General features: G+C 43.3%; 1 protein-coding gene across 3 annotated transcripts in view; it reads left to right on the top strand.

Annotated features, from left to right (window-relative positions):
* The window catches only part of PRKAR1B (protein kinase cAMP-dependent type I regulatory subunit beta), a 182,502-nt gene that overhangs the window by 98,913 nt on the left and 61,568 nt on the right, over window positions 1-22,021 (top strand). For all 3 annotated transcript variants that reach the window (XM_073543099.1, XM_073543100.1, XM_073543102.1), the window contains 2 exons: window positions 12,063-12,124; window positions 16,115-16,161. In XM_073543099.1, coding sequence (XP_073399200.1) covers window positions 12,063-12,124; window positions 16,115-16,161 — 109 coding nt within the window. The remainder of the gene's footprint in view (window positions 1-12,062; window positions 12,125-16,114; window positions 16,162-22,021) is intronic.

Raw genomic sequence — 22,021 nt, 5'->3', positions numbered from 1 at the left:
AAACACCACCATGAAGACCAAGGAGATCTCCAAACACCACCATGAAGACCAAGGAGATCTCCAAAGAAGTCAGGGTCAAAGTTGTTCAGAAGAACAAGTCAGGGTTGGGTTATAAAAAATATCCCAATATCTGATGATCCCCAGAGCACCATCAAATCCATTATCATCACATGAAAAGAACATGATACCACGACAAACCTGCCAAGAGAGGGCGCCCACCAAAACTCTCAGCCCGGTCAAGTAGGGCCTTAATCAGAGAGGCAGCACTGAGACCAAAGGTAACCCTGAAGGAGCTGCAGAGTTCCCAAGCAGAGACTGGAGTCTGTCCACATGGCCACAATAAGCCGTACACTCCATAGAGGTGCCCTTTATGGAAGAGAGGAGAGAAAAAAGCGTTTACTTACATACAAAAATTGTAAGGCTCATTTAGAGTTTGCCAAAAGACATGTGGGAGAATCCCCAAATGTATGGAGGAAGGTACTGTGGTCAGATGAGAGCAAAATTGAACTTTTTGGCTACAAAGGTAAACTCTATGTCTGGCGCCAAACCAACACAGCTTATCAGCCCAAAAACACCTTCCCCAGAGTGAAACATGGTGCTGTTGGGATGTTTTTTGGCAGCAGAGTTAGGGAAAATCGTTTGAGTCGAGGGGAAGCAGTTTTCCCTTGAGGAATGGGCAAAAATCCCAATGGTAACGTAGAAAGCTCATAGAGACTTATCCGAAGTGACTTACAGCTGTAATTGCTGCAAAAGGAGTCTCTACAAAGTACAGACTTTAGGGGGGTGAATATTATTATTAATATTATTAGTTATGCACACTGAAGTTTTCAGTTATTTTGTCTCATTTGTTATTTGCTTCACAATAAAAAGAAAACCACATGTTCACAGTTGTAGGCATGTTCTTTACAGCAGCTGATGCAGACCCTCAAAAAAAAGGGAAATTCCAAGTTGTGAGGTAGCAAAACATGAAAAATGGTAAGAGAGGTGAATATGTTTGCAAGCCACTGTATAAAGTGAAGAATCATGAAATATGGCTGGTTTATGACTTAATTTGACATAGGTACACACCTTCATGTCTTTTTGGTGGCTGACTCAATTTGCAATACCAGATGAAGGTGGCAGTGTTTCTGGAGAAAAAAAAAAACAAATCCCCCCCAAAACACTCAAACTGATTAAGTCCTTGATGATATTGACCTCCTGTGACTTGGCGTCATAGCTGATCGTCAGTTTTACAGTCATACAGTATAAATCATAAAAAAGAATCCTGAGACAAGTCTGTCAACAGAAAAACTTTAAAAAAAAGTTATGACTCTTAGAAAATGGTGGCTGAAACCAAATTTTTGTAATTTAGTTTTCTAAGTACTTAAAAAACATTCTGACAATATAAAGCGTATTGACACGCAAAATAAAGTTATCGCGTAGTGAATGTCGTAAAAATAAAACCCAACAAAAAATGGCAAAATTTGTTTTTCGGTTTTTTATTTATTTTTTATTTTGTTCAATTTTGACCCCACTTGGAATTTTATTTCTAATACTTAATATGGTGGCGTGATGAGCTGCCAGGTTTTGGTTAGTGCATTTGATTTTGGTTATTCCTTTGCCCTGTGGGTTGACTCCTTTGCCCTATGGGTTGACTCCTTTGCCCTATGGGTTGGTTGACTCCTTTGCCCTATGGGTTGACTCCTTTGCCCGTCAGTGACCTGAGCTCCCTGTGATTTCTCTGTCTAGGAAGCCTTGTGCATGTTTGGGCTTGCTGCGCTGAATATACAATATTTTTCTCTGCCCTCGAGCTCCACATCTAACATAGACTTATATTTACCTCCGCATCTAAATTGACGTGGTTGAATTTGGTGCCAGTCACGGCATTGGGTGCCCATTGGCCACTCCACCCTGAACACGCATCATTCTTATGGATACCCTGTTTGGGTAATAAAGTGTCCAAATATCTTATTCCATGGGTTCTCGCCAAATACATCAGTCACTTGAGGCATGTGTCTTAAGAACATATGCATAATATGTAAAGCATTGACAGACGTGTCTCAGCAGTAGTCCAGACAGAAGCGTTCATAGCACAAGTATGAGCATTTCTGATACATCAAAGTTATATCTAGGTTGTAAAAATGATTCCGGTACCAGAAGATCCTTCAATACACCCCTAGATTTCCAGTGTGTCCCACACTGGGTGCCGGTGTATGGAACGGGATCAGGAGCTGAGCCTGCTCCACACACGGATGCAGGCCAGATGCATCTATGGAGTGTGTATAGCTCCTCAGCTTGCACCATACACGTAATGGAAAGACGTCCGCCCTACACGTTTGGTGGTTGACGCAAATGGAAATCTGGGCAGAGTGGGCTTTGTAAGCGCCGAGGACTCCACACTCCTTGGTTCGCCAAGTGCTGCTTCTATCACACATTTATGGCATATCTTGAGAGGGTGGACACATCTGTGTATCAGACTATTCAGATTCATCAACTCTGCCTGATTTATAATGCTGGACTCCGGGGAAGACTTTCATAATGATATTCTGTTTGCACGTATTTATAGTATGGTGTAGCATGGCTAAGGCTTGATTGACATGACCAAGTGCCATAGTTTACAGTACAGCATGGATCCAGGGCAAATATTTGGGAAGAGTGATCTTGCATATCTTGCTTTAGTCTTTGGGTTTCCCCATCAACCCTCTTACACCTTCTATTTCAGTTACATGGTGTGTTCCCTCTATAAAGTTTCGTGTCGTTGCGGTTTTAGCTCTTATTTAGGGTTTTGCTGTAATGGAGGAGGAGGAAAAGTTCTGAATAGCAGGTATGTGCCACCGAGTTGGCTGGCCTCAGTGAATTAAGTCCCGGAATTGAAGGCTCCAGCAACGGTAAGTTGCTGAGAAGGCTTTTATTGGGACTGAATTTTGGGTCCGGGATTTAAGAGCGACCAAAAGAATTTGGGTGGGGAAGTTCGCTCCCATACATTCCCGTCCGGGTTCTACATAAACCGCGTGAAGTGGCTCAGGTGTGTCTAACATGTGGGAGCTGCAGTGTGTTGATTATTTCTGACCAAACCGAGAGAAGGAGCGCCTGAATTCCTACCTGGGTGATAGCGTTGCATATAATTTGCTTACCCACAGAAGGGACTGTTTTCTTCCTGGGTTGTTATTTGCTTAAGCTAAGGAAAGGCTATTTTTCTTTCTTGTGAACTCTGTTAATTGTTTATGACTGTTTTACTCCAGAACTAAGTGCCGTTGTGTTCCCAAACTGCTACCAGAAAACTTGAATCCCTATGGCCCATTTTTACGGGTTGATTGTATGGAAGTCGATCACTGCTCTTTTATAGCCCCGTTCACACAGGTCGACACAACTGTATGGGAACAGAATGCTCCTTATTGCGATCGTTCCGTCCTCATTCAGTATGCATATTGTCTGGACGATGTGCTGCCGACAATGATGATTTAATGGGCATCTTGAACAATGCAGTCAATGGATGAAACAACCTTTTTACTCGTTCATTGGCTGATTGGCACCATATTGACGTGGGTCAATGATCTGCTTGTTTGCCGATCAGCCCATGTAAAAGTATGTACTAGAGAATTTCGCCCTAAAAACACAATTAAGTGCACTGTTAGGACAAATTAGTGTCATACAGGTGGATGCCCCATTTCTTACCCAGAGTAAAGGGCCATTCCTATTCTTGTTGACAAGTGCACTTCATGTGTTACAAGGACTGCCATTCATGTGATCATTGCATCAGTCTAAAATATTTTTATCGACAGGATAGGTGATAAAGTATGACATTTAGGTTTATAGCTGCTGGAACCCCCACCAATGATGGTAATTGGGGACCCTTCAATGAAACTGTAGTCTGCAAATGTGACCAACACTTTATTCCCTTTTATAGGGCCATGCGTGACCACCACTCCCATAAACAGTGAGTGGAGCAATAGTCATCCATATACACTATCGCTCCATTCACAGGGGGTACCCATCAGTCGGACCCCCAGTTATCATATATTACTTAACCTGTGCATAGGTATGCCGTGACAGTCTTGGGTAAGGAAGGTGGACCTCAAACTGTCTCTGGAACTGGTACCTTAACTATCCCTGTTTTGGGGGTACTCTTGAAGGTAGAGAGGCCTGAGCCTCTGACCTTGCTATGCTCCTGTTAAACCTTAATCTGTCACCTCTCCCACCACGTGATTCCTCAGACAGAAATAAGGTAACAAGACAAAAATCACAAAATAGGAATAACAGCAACAAACATACAAACACTCATCCAAGGTAAAGAGATATATAGGGAAGGATAGGAATGTACCATCCAAATGGAAATAGGACAATGAGGAAAGGATACACCCAAAAATAGCATGCAACACTCTCCAGTAGCAATAACAATCTCTTATTCAGCACAGCGTCTCCAAGGAGCTAGGAAGCAACGCTATCACTGGCAAGACAGAGAAGGTCTGGCCAGGTTTTATAGGCAGAGGTATTGACCAGATCAGAAGCAGCTAAAAATGGAGCTGCAATTTTTTGGCCAGAATAGAAAGGGTCGTTAAACTCTTCAACACCAAAGGAAATCAAATCCGTTTAATATGGAATACAAGCAGACAGGCCAAATGGAAGATCTGCGATTCACAATACGTAGTGATCTTCTAACCCCAGATCTTCCAGGAGGACGTGACATACTCATGACAATAGGTGATACATGTTATTTGTAGGACAACCCCTTTAAATTGCAATTTCCTAATGTAGACTTATTTCCCATCTATATATTGGTTAATATATGTGAAGCAAAGCCTTGATGTTGCACTATAACCCCATAATCAGGCCCATGTTGATCAATAACAGCTGAGTCCTTTAGGACCTAAACCATCATTCCTATTTGATTGCAAGCTCGAAAGTCTCAGAAAAGAGATAATGTATCTATCCTCCACTCTCATACATAAGGTTCAGAGCGCATAAAAGCTCCTTCCATTGGGTAAGTGACAGGTGCATTTTAAGGAGTACAGCACTTTTCAGAGTCTTCACTCTGGAATGATTTCAAATCCTTGAAGGATGTGTCAGATGTGACTACTGGTGAGCTGTCGGGAGCCTTCGAAAAGCTGCTGATGTGTCACTGCAATGTAATAGCAGAAGCTGAATAAAGAGATAATGTATTTTCTCAGCCCTAGGTCCTGTCTACCTAACAAGCCCAAACAGAGTAGGAAGCAAGGAAGCTCACGGGAGACTTTTCTCATTAAGACGTACTTCTATTGACAAGCATATAGATTGAGAGATATGTGATATTGAAGTTTAGTAATAGTTTAGAATTGGATTTCCAGTGGAAAAGGTGAAAATGCAAAAGATATTTGCGTGCAATGAAGGAGTCGATGGTTAAGATAACTATTAATAAGGTTTATCAGTGCATATTTAATATATACGGTAAATTTAGATTTTAGGGTCCTATGACCACAGTTGAGTCTTAAATGGTCACTTGACATGCACTTTTTTAAAAAATTTCTTCTCCCCCCCCAAAAAAAATCACCCCACAGTGTCTGTCTCTGCAGCTCCCTTCTGTGTAACTGCCTGTTGTCAAGTGTAATCCATCACGAGTAGCAGAAATGTCGAGAGGAAGTGTGCGGGGCTTTGCCTCTCTGCTCCTGCTCTCCTGTCTGTTATACCATATACATGTATAAAGGAACAGGCTTTCAGTTCATCATAAACAAGCGATTGCAAGCAAGGATTAGCAATTTACTGAAAAGAACCTCAAATTCCCTCCGAAAAACATCACTGAAAGATGGCCATCTTACCAACACCGGGTCACAATACTACTGTATTGCAGGATGCAGACAAGCTCCCATGATAAAAAGCAGAGGCAACACAGGTCTAAAGTACTGATGCATAAACCACTCACACACTGTCACGAGGGTGTCACGTGCACCTGGGAGACCTGAAATTAGAAGGTCACGCCGGGTAATGAATCGCAGGTCATCTTTAGAGAAGGTGTGATTCATGTCCTATTTTAAATGAATTTCCTTTTTTATGAGTGCTGAAAGGGTTAAGGACTCTCTCCATACTGGCTGGGAACATACAAGATGTTGCTCTGAGCTGTGACGCTAGTCACTACTCACTAACAGACCGAAAGGCAGAAAATTCAGACGTTCCATGGTCAGTACCAATAGAGCACGTAGATAATCAAGGGAAAAGACAAAGGCGTAAGTCAGGACACAGTCCAGGGTCAATAATAAGAGATAGCGGATCAAAGCCAAAGGACAAAACAAAGGGATAGTCAGAACACGGTCCAAAGGGTCAGGCAACAGAACAACACAATCAGGCTCACACTCTCAAGGAAGCACAAACTACGCCTGGCAGGGATCAGGGGCAGACTGCTCGGTTAAGTTGCTTGGTCAATCTCCAGAACACCGAACACCTGGAGAAAGTCCCACACCTCCCAGTCACAGATTGGACAACTGAGCTGTCAATCAAAGCTTTGACAGCTCAGCATGCCCCATCACATGATTGGACAGCCAAGCTGTCAATCAAAACACTGAGACTTCATCAAGACACTGTTTCCATTGAACAGCATAGCAATCACTCACTGAGTGGAGAAATCATTACATCAGCTGCAGCAACTGATATAATTTCCTCTCCCTACATATACTAGCTCTGAGCATTTCTTCCTTGCCAGTAAAATAATCTTCCTGGAAGTTTTGAGCTGTATAGTGTTGGAGATGCTAGTAGTAGCTGGAGTGTTCTGTGTGCAGTAGTTTCATGAGTGTTTATCTCCTTGTCCTTATTCCTATTTAGTTTGTTTATTCCTCCCCTTCCCAATCTTCCTCCCAGTTTTTGGTGAGTGTTTTTATATGATAGTAGTTTTCAGTTATCCCTGTCAATCTTTGTGTCTTGTTTCCCTTACATTTCTGTCTCATGCCTCATGGGGTGGGGGAAGGGACAGATAAGGGTTTAACAAGACAATAGTAAGGTTGGAGACCCAGGCCTCTCTACCATCAGGAGTACCTCTGAGAGAGAGATAGTCAGGGTCCCAGTTCCAGGGCCATCTCATCCTGATATCTGACATGATGAACACCGTTTCTATCTCTCTTGCCTCCTTATGAACCGCTGTTGTGGGGAAACGCGTTGGGGTACTCCACAAATGATAAGTGGTCACTTTATTTATATATATGCTCCATTGTGAGGGTATGTCTTTTTACATTTATTGTGGACCCTGATGTCATGATGTGATAATTGTTATTCTATTTTTCTGGGATTGCCTGCATTAGTTTAGGGCATTTTTTACTATTCATTTCTGCACTATTGGTCATTGTTCACTCTGTAATTATTAATTCCTACAGTATATGCTTTTTCAAATATTTTTATATGATAGTAGTTTTCAGTTATCCCTGTCAATCTTTGTGCCTTGTTTCCCTTACATTTCTGTCTCATGCCTCATGGGGTGGGGGAAGGGACAGATAAGTGTTTAACAAGACAATAGTAAGGTTGGAGACCCAGGCCTCTCTACCATCAGGAGTACCTCTGAGAAAGAGATAGTAAGGGTCCCAGTTCCAGGGACAGTTTTAGGCCCCTCTCCCTTCTTCATACCGTCACATCATGACACACACCGACCATTCATGGGGGCGGTTTCCTAGTGTAGGCTGAGAAGTAGGGGAAATTGAGTTCCAGCACCTATAGTACTGTTAGAATACAGATGAAGGAAAAGAGTGTATGACCAATTATGGAGCAGGAAAAAGTTCCTGGGCATATAAGACTGTTATGTACTACAAAAGACGTTTTACCTTGTGAAAGAAGCAAAAACGTGCTACAGATTTTCTGAGAAAGGTTGGGTATGCTTTAACTAAAATTGATTGGATCGCCCACTCTTGCCCCAACCGATAAAAAGGATTCCTTAATGTAACATCCCACATGAGGATAGCTATATTGTTCAGACTTTCCTGGCTATCTTTCTGCATGTCATGTGCCAGAATGAAGTGAAAATGATGGAGTGATAAATGACAGGATAGTGCCGTCCTGGTCTCATTCACCAAAGGAAGTAATTCAGAAGAAATCCTCAAGATTAACTGCTTCTGGCCATGTTCACACGTCGTTGGTGCTCTTGTTTTTCTTTTTTTTTTTTTTCTCTGCAGTCACTCTTCGTTTTGCCGCGATTTTCCAAAATCGAGACACAAACATTACGGTTTTACAATAATTTCGGCCAAACAAAAAAAAAAAATCCACAGCAAAGTGTGAACTTTTAAAAGTTGTCACATCTTAACGCGTGTTTTAGAAATAGCGGACCTCCTGTACGATCTACTTCTGTAAGGAGATAGAAGTCAAGGGCAGACCTCCAGATAATGTCAAAGCACTGAAATCCGTCAACCAAGTGCAACTTATTTTTTATTTTTTTTCATAAATTTCTGCTAAATAATTTTATAATCCACCCAAAATCATCCGAGTATTTTTTCCCCCAAACCGGGCTCCTCCATTAGTTCTAAAGTCCACGGTCTGTATGCAACAAGCTTCCTTTCCTACACAATTACTTTCTGAAAAACTCTCTGAATCTGTTGGCCCTCACGGAAACCTGGATTCAGGATTCTGACACTGTCTCTCCTGCTGCCATTTCCCATGGTGGCTTACAATTCTCCCATTCCCCGAGACCGACAAACAGACCTGGTGGTGGAGTCGGCATACTCCTGTCCCCACAATGCACTTTCCAGGTCATCCCCCCAGTTCCATCACTCTCATTCCCTTCTTTTGAAGTCCACACCATCAGGCTCTTTCGTCCCCTCTCCCTCAGAGTAGCGGTCATATACCGGCCCCCAGGCTCACCCACCCACTTCCTGGACCATTTCTCTGCCTGGCTGCCGCACTTCATGTCCTCAGAACTACCAACCCTTATCCTGGGAGACTTCAACATCCCCATTAACAGCCCCACTTCCACATCTGCATCCCAGCTTCTATCACTAACCACTTCTCTAGGCCTCTCTCAGCTCTCAACCTCTGAAACACACAAAGACGGTAACACCCTGGACCTGGTTTTCGCCCGGCTCTGCTCAATCTCCTACATAGATAACTCACCGCTTCCCCTCTCTGACCACAACATTCTCTCCTTTACACTCACAAATCCTCGCTCACCCCAGCACCCTCCTACCTACCATTCAGTCAGAAATCTACAAGCCATTAACCCTCATACACTTTCAGACTCCCTACACTCATCACTGTCCCCAATCTCTTCTTTGTCCTGTCCTGATCTGGCTGTACATCACTTCAATGACACTCTTAGAAGCACCCTTGACCAAGTAGCTCCCCTCACCCTCAGAACCTCCAAACACAGAGTGAAACAGCCCTGGCTCACATCGCAAACCCGATTTCTCCAGCGATGCTCTAGGTGTGCTGAACGCTTATGGAGGAAAACACGCACACCAGAAGACTTCATACACTTCAAATTTATGTTAAGGACATATAACTCTGCCCTTCACCTCGCCAGACAGACCTACTTCACCACCCTGATCTCCTCACTATCCAACAACCCCAAGAAACTTTTTGACAACTTTCACTCCCTCCTCAGGCCAAAAGCACAAGCCCCTATCACAGACATTTGCGCTGATGACCTTGCCTCCCACTTTATAGAGAAAATAGACAATATCCGTCAGGAAATCCGCTCCCAATCACCAAATTCAGTGACTCCCATCCCTCCCTGCATTCCCCCTGGCTCACTCTCCACATTCGATCCCATCACAGAAGAAGAAGTCTCCAGGCTCCTCTCCTCTTCTCGTCCGACTACATGCACAACCGACCCCATTCCCTCACATCTCCTCCAGTCTCTCTCCCCAGTCGTCACAACTCACCTAACTACAATCTTTAATCTCTCCCTCTCCTCTGGCATTTTCCCCTCCTCCTTCAAACACTCTATCATTACTCCATTACTAAAGAAACCCACCCTCGACCCATCCTGCACAAACAACTACAGACCAGTCTCCAATCTCCCCTTCATCTCTAAACTCTTGGAGCGCCTGATATACTCACGCCTTACCCGTTACCTCTCCACTCACTCCCTCCTAGACCCTTCACAGTCCGGTTTCCGCCCCCTACATTCGACAGAAACTACACTCATCAAAGTGACCAATGACCTTCTGACAGCAAAACGTAATGGTGACCACTCTCTGCTCATTCTTCTCGACCTTTCTGCAGCTTTCGACACTGTTGACCATCCTCTCCTACTCTCTAGGCTCCAGTCACTAGGCATTAAGGACACTGCTCTTTCCTGGTTCTCCTCCTATCTTTCCGACCGCTCCTTCAGTGTTCTGTTTTCTGGCTCCACTTCATCTCCTCTTCCTCTCACTGTTGGGGTACCTCAGGGCTCAGTCCTTGGCCCCCTTCTCTTCTCTCTCTATACGGCCCCAATTGGACAGACCATCAGCAGATTTGGCTTTCAGTACCATCTTTATGCTGATGACACACAACTGTACACATCATCCCCTGACCTTACCTCCGCTGTACTACAGAACGCCACTGACTGTCTGTCTGCAGTCTCCAACATCATGTCTGCTCACTATCTGAAACTCAACCTCTCCAAAACTGAACTTCTTCTGCTCCCACCATCTACTAACCTCCCTAAATCTGACATTTCCCTCTCTGTGGGTGGCACCATAATAACACCCCGACAGCAGGCACGCTGTCTGGGTGTTATGTTCGACTCCGATCTCTCCTTCACCTCCCATATACAATCTCTTGCCCGCTCATGCCGCTTACACCTAAAGAACATCTCTAGAATCCGCCCTTTTCTCACCATGGAAACAACAAAAACTCTCACTGTCGCCCTGATCCACTCCCGCCTGGACTACTGTAATGCTCTATTAATTGGCCTCCCTCTCACTCGACTCTCCCCTCTCCAGTCTATCCTTAATGCAGCAGCCAGGGTTGTCCATCTGGCTAATCGTTACTCAGACGCATCCGCTCGTCGCCAGTCGTTACACTGGCTGCCAATTCATTACAGGGTACAATTCAAAGTACTTGTTCTCACCCACAAAGCTCTCCACAGTGCGGCACCCCCTTACATCCTCCCTCATTTCTGTCTATCGGCCTAACCGACCGCTGCGCTCTGAAAATGACTTTCGACTAACCTCTGCCCTAATCCGTACCTCCCACTCCCGACTCCAAGACTTCTCCCGTGCTGCGCCAATCCTCTGGAATGCTCTACCCCAAGATATTAGGATCATCCACAATTTGCATAGTTTTAGGCGCTCGCTCAAAACGCATTTGTTCAGAGCGGCCTATCGCATTCAGTAATCAAAGTCATGTTATGTTTGTGTGTGTGTAGCCCATTCACTATCTCCATCTAACCCCCACCCCCTGAAGATGGCTGGACCGTCATTGTAAATACATCATTGTAAATACAAACCTATGCTTTGTATCTCCCCCACCTCATTGTAGATTGTAAGCTCCACAAGCAGGGTCGTCTTATTTCGCTTTAATTATTGTATTGTTAACGTTGTTACTTATGACTGTTGTGTTTGAAACTGTTCAACTGTAAAGCGCTGCAGAATATGTTGGCGCTATATAAATAAAGATTATTATTATTATTATTATTATTACTATGACCTGGCATCCGATAATGAAGTCATGCATGATATTTCCCTAATTCCGGTGGATCATAGGACAATGTAACTATTGCATTTACGGGCTCCAGATATATAGCACATTGACATTTAGGGTCCCAGTCAAAATGTTATTGCTCATGGCTCATTTATTAGGAGTCTCCTGACACAATTCCGGCTGTCAGCGTTAAGTGCCAGCACGCTCTCATGCCTGGTGCTATCCTGACGTTTGCATGGAAGTATGATAGAAATTAGCATAGCCCGTAAGGATACGGTTGCATTCGGAGTGACATGACTGAGGTTGACAGGATGCCTCACAGTTCTGTGCATCAGCACAAACCGCTCGGGAATTGACATTGCGAATGTGTAAACTGCTTGTGATCCTTTATTAGTAAGGAAAACAAGAGTCGTCCGTCCCGCACTTGCGTTCTGCATCACCAGACAGCCTGTCATATTAGGTAAACCTGCCGCTCACTTACTAATGACTTACACCCCTTGTGTCTCTTGCAGTGATATATTTGATGCTATGTTCCCCGTCAATCACATCGCTGGAGAGACCGTGATACTACAAGGTAAGAATGCCATAAAAGTGCCGCATTTATACACATTGATTGCATAGATGGGGTTCACCATCCATGATAAAAAGAAGACATGAAGCTTGTTTTAAAATTTTTTTTTTAAAAAGTCAACTTATCCCCCACCACCCCACATAATAATGCTGTATGGATCCCCCATTGGTCTCCATACTTCCAACACGTGACTAGAGATGAGCGAATATCTTCGGAAATGTTCACCGAATCCGAACATGACATATTCGAACCATATTGGTCCCCTAGTCGTGCCAAATTTATGTTTGATGATCGTTTCCGAACATATTTACTCATTTCTACTCCCATTGACTCCAATGGCGTTCTGCTGTGTTCGGCGAATATCGCAAAAACAATATTCGCCGGCAATCGTAATCGGAACTGAATATTGAAAAATGTGCTCAACTCTACACGTGACCAATGCATTAAGAGATTGACAGCAGTGGTCACAAAATAGAATGAGATATGAAAACACCAGTTTCCATGAAGGATTAAAAACCCATGTATCAGACCGTAAAAATTGTATAAAAAAAAAAATTGAACTAACTATGAGCAAATTGATGGGCAGAAGAACTTGGTACAGCAGTCAGGTCAGTGTTTCGTGGCTGTTTGCCCTGTGACCCTTCTTTTACGGTGACAACACTGCAGCCGATCACGGAGCTCAGTTGCGCTTGCCAGCTACACGGGCAGAGACGGGCAAAGCTACTCAGCTCAGTGATTGGCTGCAGTGCAGTGCTGTCGATGCAACGTCAGTGCTGCACACAAACAACAAAGACTGGGGCAGCGGTAGATTGCTGGCGCTAGACCCAGGGTGTTTTGTTGACAGATGACATTGGGAGAAAGATGGACAAGTATTTTGATTTCCAATCCTTTCTCCCTGTAGTAAGCTGCCACCACGACTGTCTGGTAGAGTCTTACTCCCCTCTCACCACTGAAGATACATGCATGCTCTGCAATAATGAGTGTTCATGTGTCAGTGGTGACGGGAGAATTGGTGTTTGGTTGAAAATTTTCTAGGGTGTATGAGAATCGCAACATCTTGGAAATGAAAAATTAGAAATATTGCTTGAGTGCCAAAAGAAGATGGACTTTAGTTAACGCAGTAGAAATGTTGTGCCTTGGTCATTCCCCTCCTGAGGACAGGTACCTAGGGTTACCAAAAATTATGATTATTAGGTCCTCATGTCTCAGCGTTAAAACCTCATTTGATTAATCTTTTAAGGCCAAGTCCACCTTCTCGGATAAGTACATCAGTTGTGAATGGGAGTAGAGGAGACCAACTTCTGGAAATATTGATGTCCCATGATGTGGCTGGCGGTATTTATCACCTTCTGGTATATACCTGTAGGATGTGTAGTTACCTGGATAATGAAGAAGATCTTTCATTAGCAGAGAGTTGATGGATTATGGCGGAGCTCTGCACGTCTAGAAGATCACATTTTAGGATCTAGTTTTCCATCTGAGCGCTGTTCTGGTGGTGTCCATGAAGAGTATTAAAGAAGGAGACCAAGACATAACTAACAGATCAGAATTACAAAGGGTGGCCAAGACTAGTGGTTTCACCAGCATCTGCCACAACTTGATTCTGCTTTTCACAATATCCCAGGATTTTTGGCCATAGCCAAGTAGTGCAACCTTTTGTAGGTGCCCCATGGTTTTGTAGGTATCTTCAAACTACCCCTTGACAAAACAGACTTAACACCCACCGGTATTTCTACAGCAAGTGTGCTTCGATAAGTATTTTTCACGGGAGGGTTGTGTCTCGCATTAAGACATTTACATGCAATGTGAGGACAACTAGGTGTGTGGCAAAGACCCTTTGTCCTAAATTTCCGTTCAGTAATGTTAGCAGATATGCACACAGAAGTAGCGTAGACGGGAAAGTATGCAGGAAAGGTGATCTACGGCCCCATTTATCTACCCACAACTTAAACACATTACATTTTTCTTTCTCAACTTCTATAGCCGGGTCTCCGAAATGATTGAGATGATCGCGTTTCCTCCACATTCATTTACATTGCCCATTTCTGACATGAACTTCAAAAAGCCGCTGCTCTGTGGGTTTGGCAAAGACGAGACCTTAACTAAAACAATGTGTCCAGACCTCAGGGGATTGCGTTATGCCGGTGACAGGGCCAAATATGGTCTCCTTATAACACATAGATCGCGAATGTTTCCATTGCTATTTGTGCTGTTTTGTCACAAGGTTACATCACATTCCACCTTCTGAATCCATAATCACATTGGCTTCAACTTTCTTCAGGGTTATGGGGGTTAATTATTTCTAAAGTTTTGGTCTAGAATCTGTAGTTGGAACTTGGACCATATTCGACATCACATTAATATATAGGGGTAACGCGTCTTCTTGTGGTGAGCACCAAGTCGACATGGGGAGACTAAGGGTATGTTCACACGTTGCGTTTTTGCACCATTTGTTTCTGCGCCAACATCCAAATTGGTGGCAGGAAAAAGGCTTCGTACAATACACAGAGTTTCATTCATTCTTTAAATTTTCAATTTACAGGGTTCTAAGGGGTAACGTTTCTCCTTGTGTTGAGTGGTTAAACAAATCCTGGCATGTCAGAGTGATGAGACTTACAAGCCATCCATGCTCCTCTAGGAAATTAAATATGCAAATTGTCTCTTCGGAGAAGACGAGGACTAGAACGCTAGTACTACCTATCACTGCTTCCAATAGGTGGCGTTAGAGTTTTAGTCTTCTTCCTCAATTTACAGGTAAAATATGTCCTCGGTGAATACAGATTTTCCCATTGCTAGGAAATGAAAATTGGTGATAGTAAGCTTCTTTGAAGTACTGTAATTGTCACTTCAGGAAAACTTGCAGCAGAATGTCCGTATCTCCCCCCTCCATAGAATTTTAAAAGCACCAACTGTCATCTCCTATTTCAGTAATATGAAAGTCTGCCTTCACTACTGTAAATACAGATTTTATGCACGATTTGCGTACTATTGATTTATGAAATAAAAATTAAAATGATGGTTACGCTTTGACTGCACATCTAAGTTGGAGGCGCTGTTAGGATGAATTGTATCGTGACGAATGCCATGACTGAAATCAATAGGCTCAGTGGGGTCTGTTGAACAAGTGTCCATTATGTGTCCATTGTGGCTTCAATTCCACTTTTTTTTTGCTTCTTTGGTGGAATTCAGAATGCAGATGGGAACTGAACTCCCTTGTCACATAGGAGAAAGTCTTGAGCTGAACTATTATATCATCCGTAAACCTTAGGCCTGTTTCTCAGTTCAGTTTTTTCTGGCAGTTAAAATCCACCAAAATAGCGGAAAACGGATCCGCAGGCGGACTGACAGAAACGGGGGTCAGCGGATTGGCGGATGTACGGATCCGCCGAAGGTAAAAATTTAAAGGAACCGCGCCTGGGGGAGAGAGAGAGAGAGATAGAATTTTGTCCAGCAGCCAGACAGAATCGCGGGTTAAATCGGCAAATAGCGGATCCGGACACAAAAAAAAGTTACATGGTCCGTCCGGGCCACTGAGCGGACGGCAAAATCTTTGCGGATCCGTACAAAAATGGATCAAACGGACGACCATCCATCAAGATCCGCCGATAATGCACGTCTATGAAGAAAAAAACGGATCCGCCAAGAAAAATGGCGGATCCGTTTTTTTTCCAAATTGGCGGATCTTGACTGATGGTCACAAACGGAAGTGTGAAACAGGCCTTAACATGTCATATAGAAAGAGGGTATCGTTATGAGACAACGCCTTTAAGGGCCACCCTACAAATGATGTGTGCTTTTTTTTATGTCTGTTTGCACCACCAATACTACAATCTTCTTCCTCTTGGTGGACTTAATGAGACAAATGATGCACTAATGCCACTGACCAGTCAGACTATTTCTTGGCATGCCTAATGGTATATATGTAGAATATAATCATATAAATGTTCATTCTTGTACCCTTCAACTTCATTCAATTAAATACTTGTATTTCAGGTGATGAAGGCGACAACTTCTATGTGATTGATCAAGGAGAAGCTGATGTGAGTATATAGTTCTTTTGCATCGAACATAAGTCATGGTGTGACCATGCCAATAGATCAGAATGTTGATATTGTTCACCTTGGATCTCTAGCTGATGCTAAAAACTTCTAAGTACACACATCCCTAAACTTTCATGATGAAAGGACTGCATTGCTCCATAGAGTGCCTAAACATATTTGGAACTATTCAGAAAATTGAAATGACCCTTGTAAATTAACTGATTATTGAACCAATGAACGCTCATTCTCCATCATTGACCCTCCCCGTGAAAATGCTTCAAGAAAAGAGCCAATTTTCATACTTTTTCTCCCAGGGATCAAAGCATGGCCTACAGGTTTCATTAAGCCAGCTTGATTCTTTTCACCAGGAGGACATTTACCTCCTTCAAAGGCCTCTTACCAAACCAACTAGTATCCTATTGTGCCCTGATGAGGGGCAAGAACCCAAAAACAGCTGTCTGCAGATAGCAGTCCTTTCCTTTTGGAGAAGACTATTGTGGCTGAATATCCTAAGTCAAGTGGCAAGGCTAGATCTGTGGCTGATGTTGGCTTATAGACTTGCTACTTCTTATAGGCGGCACTAGAAAGCTAGCTTTCTTCCTGTTGGACACCGCCTTACCTTTCTTCACTTTTCATAGTCTACTTCACAAGGAGAATCTTCTCCCTTCCCTGGACCTTATATGAATGGACCATAATTGTCAGCAGCATGCCCCACCATGTAAATGGGGCAAGCAGTAATAAAGCTGTATATGGACTGAATCAGAACATGCCGCCAATGACCGCTTTATGGAAATAGAGCAACGACTGACTTGTTATATCGTTGATCAACACTCGTTACTGGCAGATTTTCTGGCTGTGTAAATGAGCTTTTACTAAGCAAAACTTGAAGACTTAATCCCCCATACACATGAGATGGCTGTCAGCCAAACAATGTGAACCGATGGCCAACAGCCATTTCATCCGAAACTGGAGCACTCATTCTGCTAAGTTCTACTATGTTGATTTCGAGAAAGCCTTTGGTTGACATGTTGGCCAGCGGGAGAACAATGTGTTTGGCAGTCCAAAATCAGACATGCCTGATCAACATCTCATTCTATGATCAGTTGGCTGGCGCCCCTCATACACGTTAGAATGTTGGCCGAACCCTTCGATTTTGGCGGGTTTGGCTAGCATTAATCTGACGTATATGGGGTGATTTAAACCTTGCTAAGTAAAGCGCGAGTGATGTGATAAGACCTTAGTTTACAATCTTGAGTCAGGGATTTCCAGTGAAGGAAATCTCTAAGCAGCCCTTAAGGGATTTGTCTTGAAAATTGGTGGAAGATTAATCTTGTGGACTCCAAAAATTGTGAACGTGATGTAAGACATTTCACAAGACCACTTTTAGATGGTTTCCTCCTTTTTATGATGATGTCACACCCAGCCTAGTTATTTTTTTATTATTATATGTGTATTTTCAGCCCGATCAGTGATATTATTCCAAGGCAAATATTCCGTAACTAATTCCTGTTGTTCAAACATGGCACCCTTAGAAGGAGACATGCTATTGCCTAATGATTTAACAAGCTCTAAAAAGGTTCCTGAGAATCAGTAAATGGTGTTAAGTCCCTGTGTTTTACTAATGATGCAGTCTGTCTATCGGCCTTAAGTCCATAACAAAGAGGATATCACTTTACCTCCAGTTAAGTAACAGAACCTCCAGGGATATATCTCGGCGTTGAGGAGGCCACCAGGAAGGAATGCACCTGAGGGGGACATTAAGGGAACTTGTTTATTAGTAATTTGTGGCTCATTTCTGCTGAGTGGGTGCGGGAATAACCATGGACAATTTCCTCTGCCAAGACCCGCCTTTATTCATGCCTTGAGCGAGGATATTACTAATAGGTACTGCATGTAACTCTTTCCAGTTATTCGGGACAGACAATGGGTCACACTCAGCCATATGAGTAACATAGTAACATAGTTATTAAGGTTGAAGGGAGACTTTAAGTCCATCTAGTTCAACCCATATCCTATCCTAACTTGCCCTAACATGTTGATCCAGAGGAAGGCAAAAAAACCCCATGTGGCAACAGTAAGCTTCACATTGGGGAAAAAAATTCCTTCCCGACTCCACATATGGCAATCAGACTAGCTCCCTGGATCAACGCAATATTAAGGTAACTAGTGTATATACCCTGTAATATTATACTTTCCAAGAAAGGCATCCAGTCCCTTCTTAAATTTTAGTAGGGAATCACTCATTACAACATCATATGGCAGAGAGTTCCATAGACTCACTGCTCTTACAGTAAAGAATCCGCGTCTGTGAGTATGCTTAAACCTTCTATCCTCCAGACGTAGAGGATGCCCCCTTGTCCCCGTCATAGGTCTAAGAGTAAAAAGATCATTAGAAAGGTCTTGGTATTGTCCCCGCATATATTTATACATTGTAATAAGATCACCCCTAAGCCTTCGATTCTCCAAACTAAATAACCCCAAGTGTAATAACCTGTCTTGGTATTGCAGACCCCCTAGTTCCCTAATAACCTTGGTCGCTCTTCTCTGCACCCGCTCCAGTTCAGCTATGTCTTTCTTATACACCGGAGACCAGAACTGTACACAATATTCTAAGTGTGGTCGCACTAGTGACTTATATAGAGGTAAAATTATGTTCTCCTCATGAGCATCTATGCCTCTTTTAATGCATCCCATTATTTTATTTGCCTTTGCAGCAGCTGCCTGACACTGGCCGCTAAATGTGAGTTTGTCGTCCACCCATACACCCAGGTCTTTTTCAATGACAGTTTTGCCCAGTGTTTTACAATTAAGCACATAATTATACATCTTGTTCGTTCTACCCAAGTGCATGACCTTACATTTATCCCCATTAAAGCTCATTTGCCATTTATCAGCCCAAGCTTCTAGTTTACATAAATCCTCCTGTAATATAAAATTGTCCTCCTCTGTATTGATTACCCTGCAGAGTTTAGTGTCATCTGCAAATATTGAAATTCTACTCTCTATGACCCCTACAAGGTCATTAATAAATATGTTAAAAAGAAGCGGGCCCAAAACTGACCCCTGTGGTACCCCACTGCTAACTGTAACAGTCCGAGTGTGCTCCATTAATAACCACCCTTTGTTTCCTATCCCTGAGCCAGCTCTTAACCCACCTACACATATTTTCCCCTATCCCCATTGTTCTCATTTTATGTATCAACCTTTTGTGTGGCACCGTATCAAAAGCTTTTGAAAAGTCCATGTACACCACGTCCACTGCATTCCCTTGGTCCAGTCCGGAACTTACCCCTTCATAAAAGCTTATCAGATTAGTCTGACAGAAACGGTCCCTTGTAAACCCATATCGATATTGGGTCATGAGGTTATTCTTCTCCAGATACTCCAGTATAGTATCTCTTAGAAAACCCTCCAGGATTTTACCCACAGTTGAGGTTAAACTTACTGGCCTATAATTTCCAAGTTCAGTTTTTGTCCCCTTTTTAAATATTGGCACCACATTTGCTATACGCCAGTCCTGTGGTACAGACCCTGTTATTATGGAATCTTTAAAGATTAAAAATAATGGTCTATCTATGACTGTGCTTAATTCCTGCAGTATTCGGGGGTGTATCCTATCCGGGCCCGGGGATTTGTCAATTTTAGTGATTTTTAGACGCCGCCGTACTTCCTGCTGGGTTAAGCAGGTGACATTTAACGGAGATTTTTATCCCTGATCACGTTATCCATCATGGGATTTTCTTGTGTAAATACTGTTGAAAAAAAGTCATTTAGAATATTGGCTTTTTCCTCATCCTCATCCACCATTTCACCCAGACTATTTTTAAGGGGACCAACACTATCATTTTTTAGCTTCTTACTATTTATGTAGTTAAAGAATATTTTGGGATTATTTTTACTTTCTCTGGCAATGAGTCTCTCTGTCTCAATCTTTGCTGTCTTGATTTGCTTTTTACAGAATTTATTTAATCTTCTGTATTTATTTAATGCCTCATCACTACTTACTTGCTTTAATTCTCTAAATGCTTTATTTTTATCTCTTATTGCGCCCCTTACAGCTCTATTTAGCCATAGTGGTTTCCGCCTATTTCTCGCAGGTTTATTCCCATACGGTATATATTGTGCACAGGTCCTATTCAGGATGCTAATAAACGTCTCCCATTTTCTTTGTGTATTTTTATGTCTCAGGATATCGTCCCAGTTAATTGCACCAAGATCATCTCCCATCCGTTGGAAATTTGCTTTCCTGAAGTTTAGTGTCCTTGTAACCCCTCTACTACACATCTTATTAAAGGATACATGAAAACTTATTAATTTGTGATCACTATTACCCAAGTGACCCTCAACCCTTACATTTGATATGCGGTCTGGCCTGTTGGTTAATATTAGGTCTAGCAGTGCCCCCCCTCTTGTTGGGTCCTGAACCAGTTGTGAAAGGTAATTGTCTCTCATCGTTGTCAGACACCTATTACCTTTGCTGGAACTGCAGGTTTCGGTTCCCCAATGTATTTCAGGGTAGTTGAAGTCCCCCATAATAATGACTTCTCCTTGAGTCGCTGCTTCATCTATTTGCTTTATGAGGATATTCTCTGTTGCTTCCATTATTTTTGGAGACTTATAACAAACCCCTATCAGTAATTTATTATTTTTCCCCCCTCCCCTTATCTTTACCCACAGGGACTCTACATTTTCATTAGATTCATATATATTATCACGCAGGATGGGTTTTAAGGATGATTTTACATATAAACACACGCCTCCCCCTCGCTTATTTGTTCGGTCATTTCTGAACAGACTATAGCCCTGTAAATTAACAGCCCAGTCACGGCTCTCGTCCAGCCATGTCTCAGATATCTCCACCATGTCATAATTATGTTCCAACAACATTAACTCCAATTCCCCCATTTTGTTGGCGAGGCTTCTGGCATTAGTATACATGCACTTTATGTATCTCTCTGTACCTCTATTCTTTCTTAAATTATTAACTGTTCTAACCCCACCCCCCATGCCACCCCCACCCCCAATGTCATTATTTGTGCCCAGGTCTCTATCTGCACTGTCTTCCCCTCCTATAAAAGGAATACCCCCCCCCCCGTCCCTAGTTTAAACACTCCTCCAACCTTCTAGCCATTTTCTCCCCAGCACAGCTGCACCCTCCCCATTGAGGTGCAGCCCGTCCCTAGCGTAGAACCTGTAGCCAACTGAGAAGTCGGCCCAGTTCTGCAGGAACCCAAACCCCTCCTTCCTGCACCAATTCCTGAGCCACTTATTAACCTCCCTAATCTCCCGTTGCCTCTCTAGCGTGGCACGTGGTACAGGAAGTATTTCCGAAAATACCACCTTGGATGTCCTTGCTTTAAGCTTGCAGCCTAATTCCCTGAAATCATCTTTAAGGACCTTCCACCTACCTCTAACTTTGTCATTTGTGCCAATGTGCACCATGACCGCTGGATCCTCACCAGCCCCTCCCAGTAATCTGTCAACCCGATCAGCGATGTGTCGGACTCGAGCGCCAGGTAGGCAGCACACCGTTCGACGATCCCTGTCTTTGTGACAGATTGCCCTATCTGTTCCCCTAATAATTGAGTCTCCCACTACCAGAACCTGTCTGGCCTACCCTGCTCTCCTATTTCCCCCCTTACTGGAGCAGACACTCCTCCGGCTTTCAGAGGACATGCCTTGCTGCAGCAGTGCTACTCCTGCACTAACACTCCCCTCATCTGCCAACTTAGCAAACTTATTGGGGTGTGCCAGATCAGGACTAGCCTCCCTGGTGCTCTTCCCTCTACCGCGCCTTCTAACTGTCACCCAGCTAGCTGCTTCATTGTCCTGCAGCTCCAACCCAGCATCCCCCCCCTCA

This window comes from Dendrobates tinctorius, unplaced genomic scaffold (genome assembly GCF_039654945.1).
Source record: "Dendrobates tinctorius isolate UK_male_01 unplaced genomic scaffold, ASM3965494v1 ptg000129l, whole genome shotgun sequence".
NCBI lineage: Eukaryota > Metazoa > Chordata > Amphibia > Anura > Dendrobatidae > Dendrobates > Dendrobates tinctorius.
The sequence above is the reverse complement of the archived record's forward strand: the minus strand, read 5'-3'. Positions and strand labels throughout refer to the sequence as shown.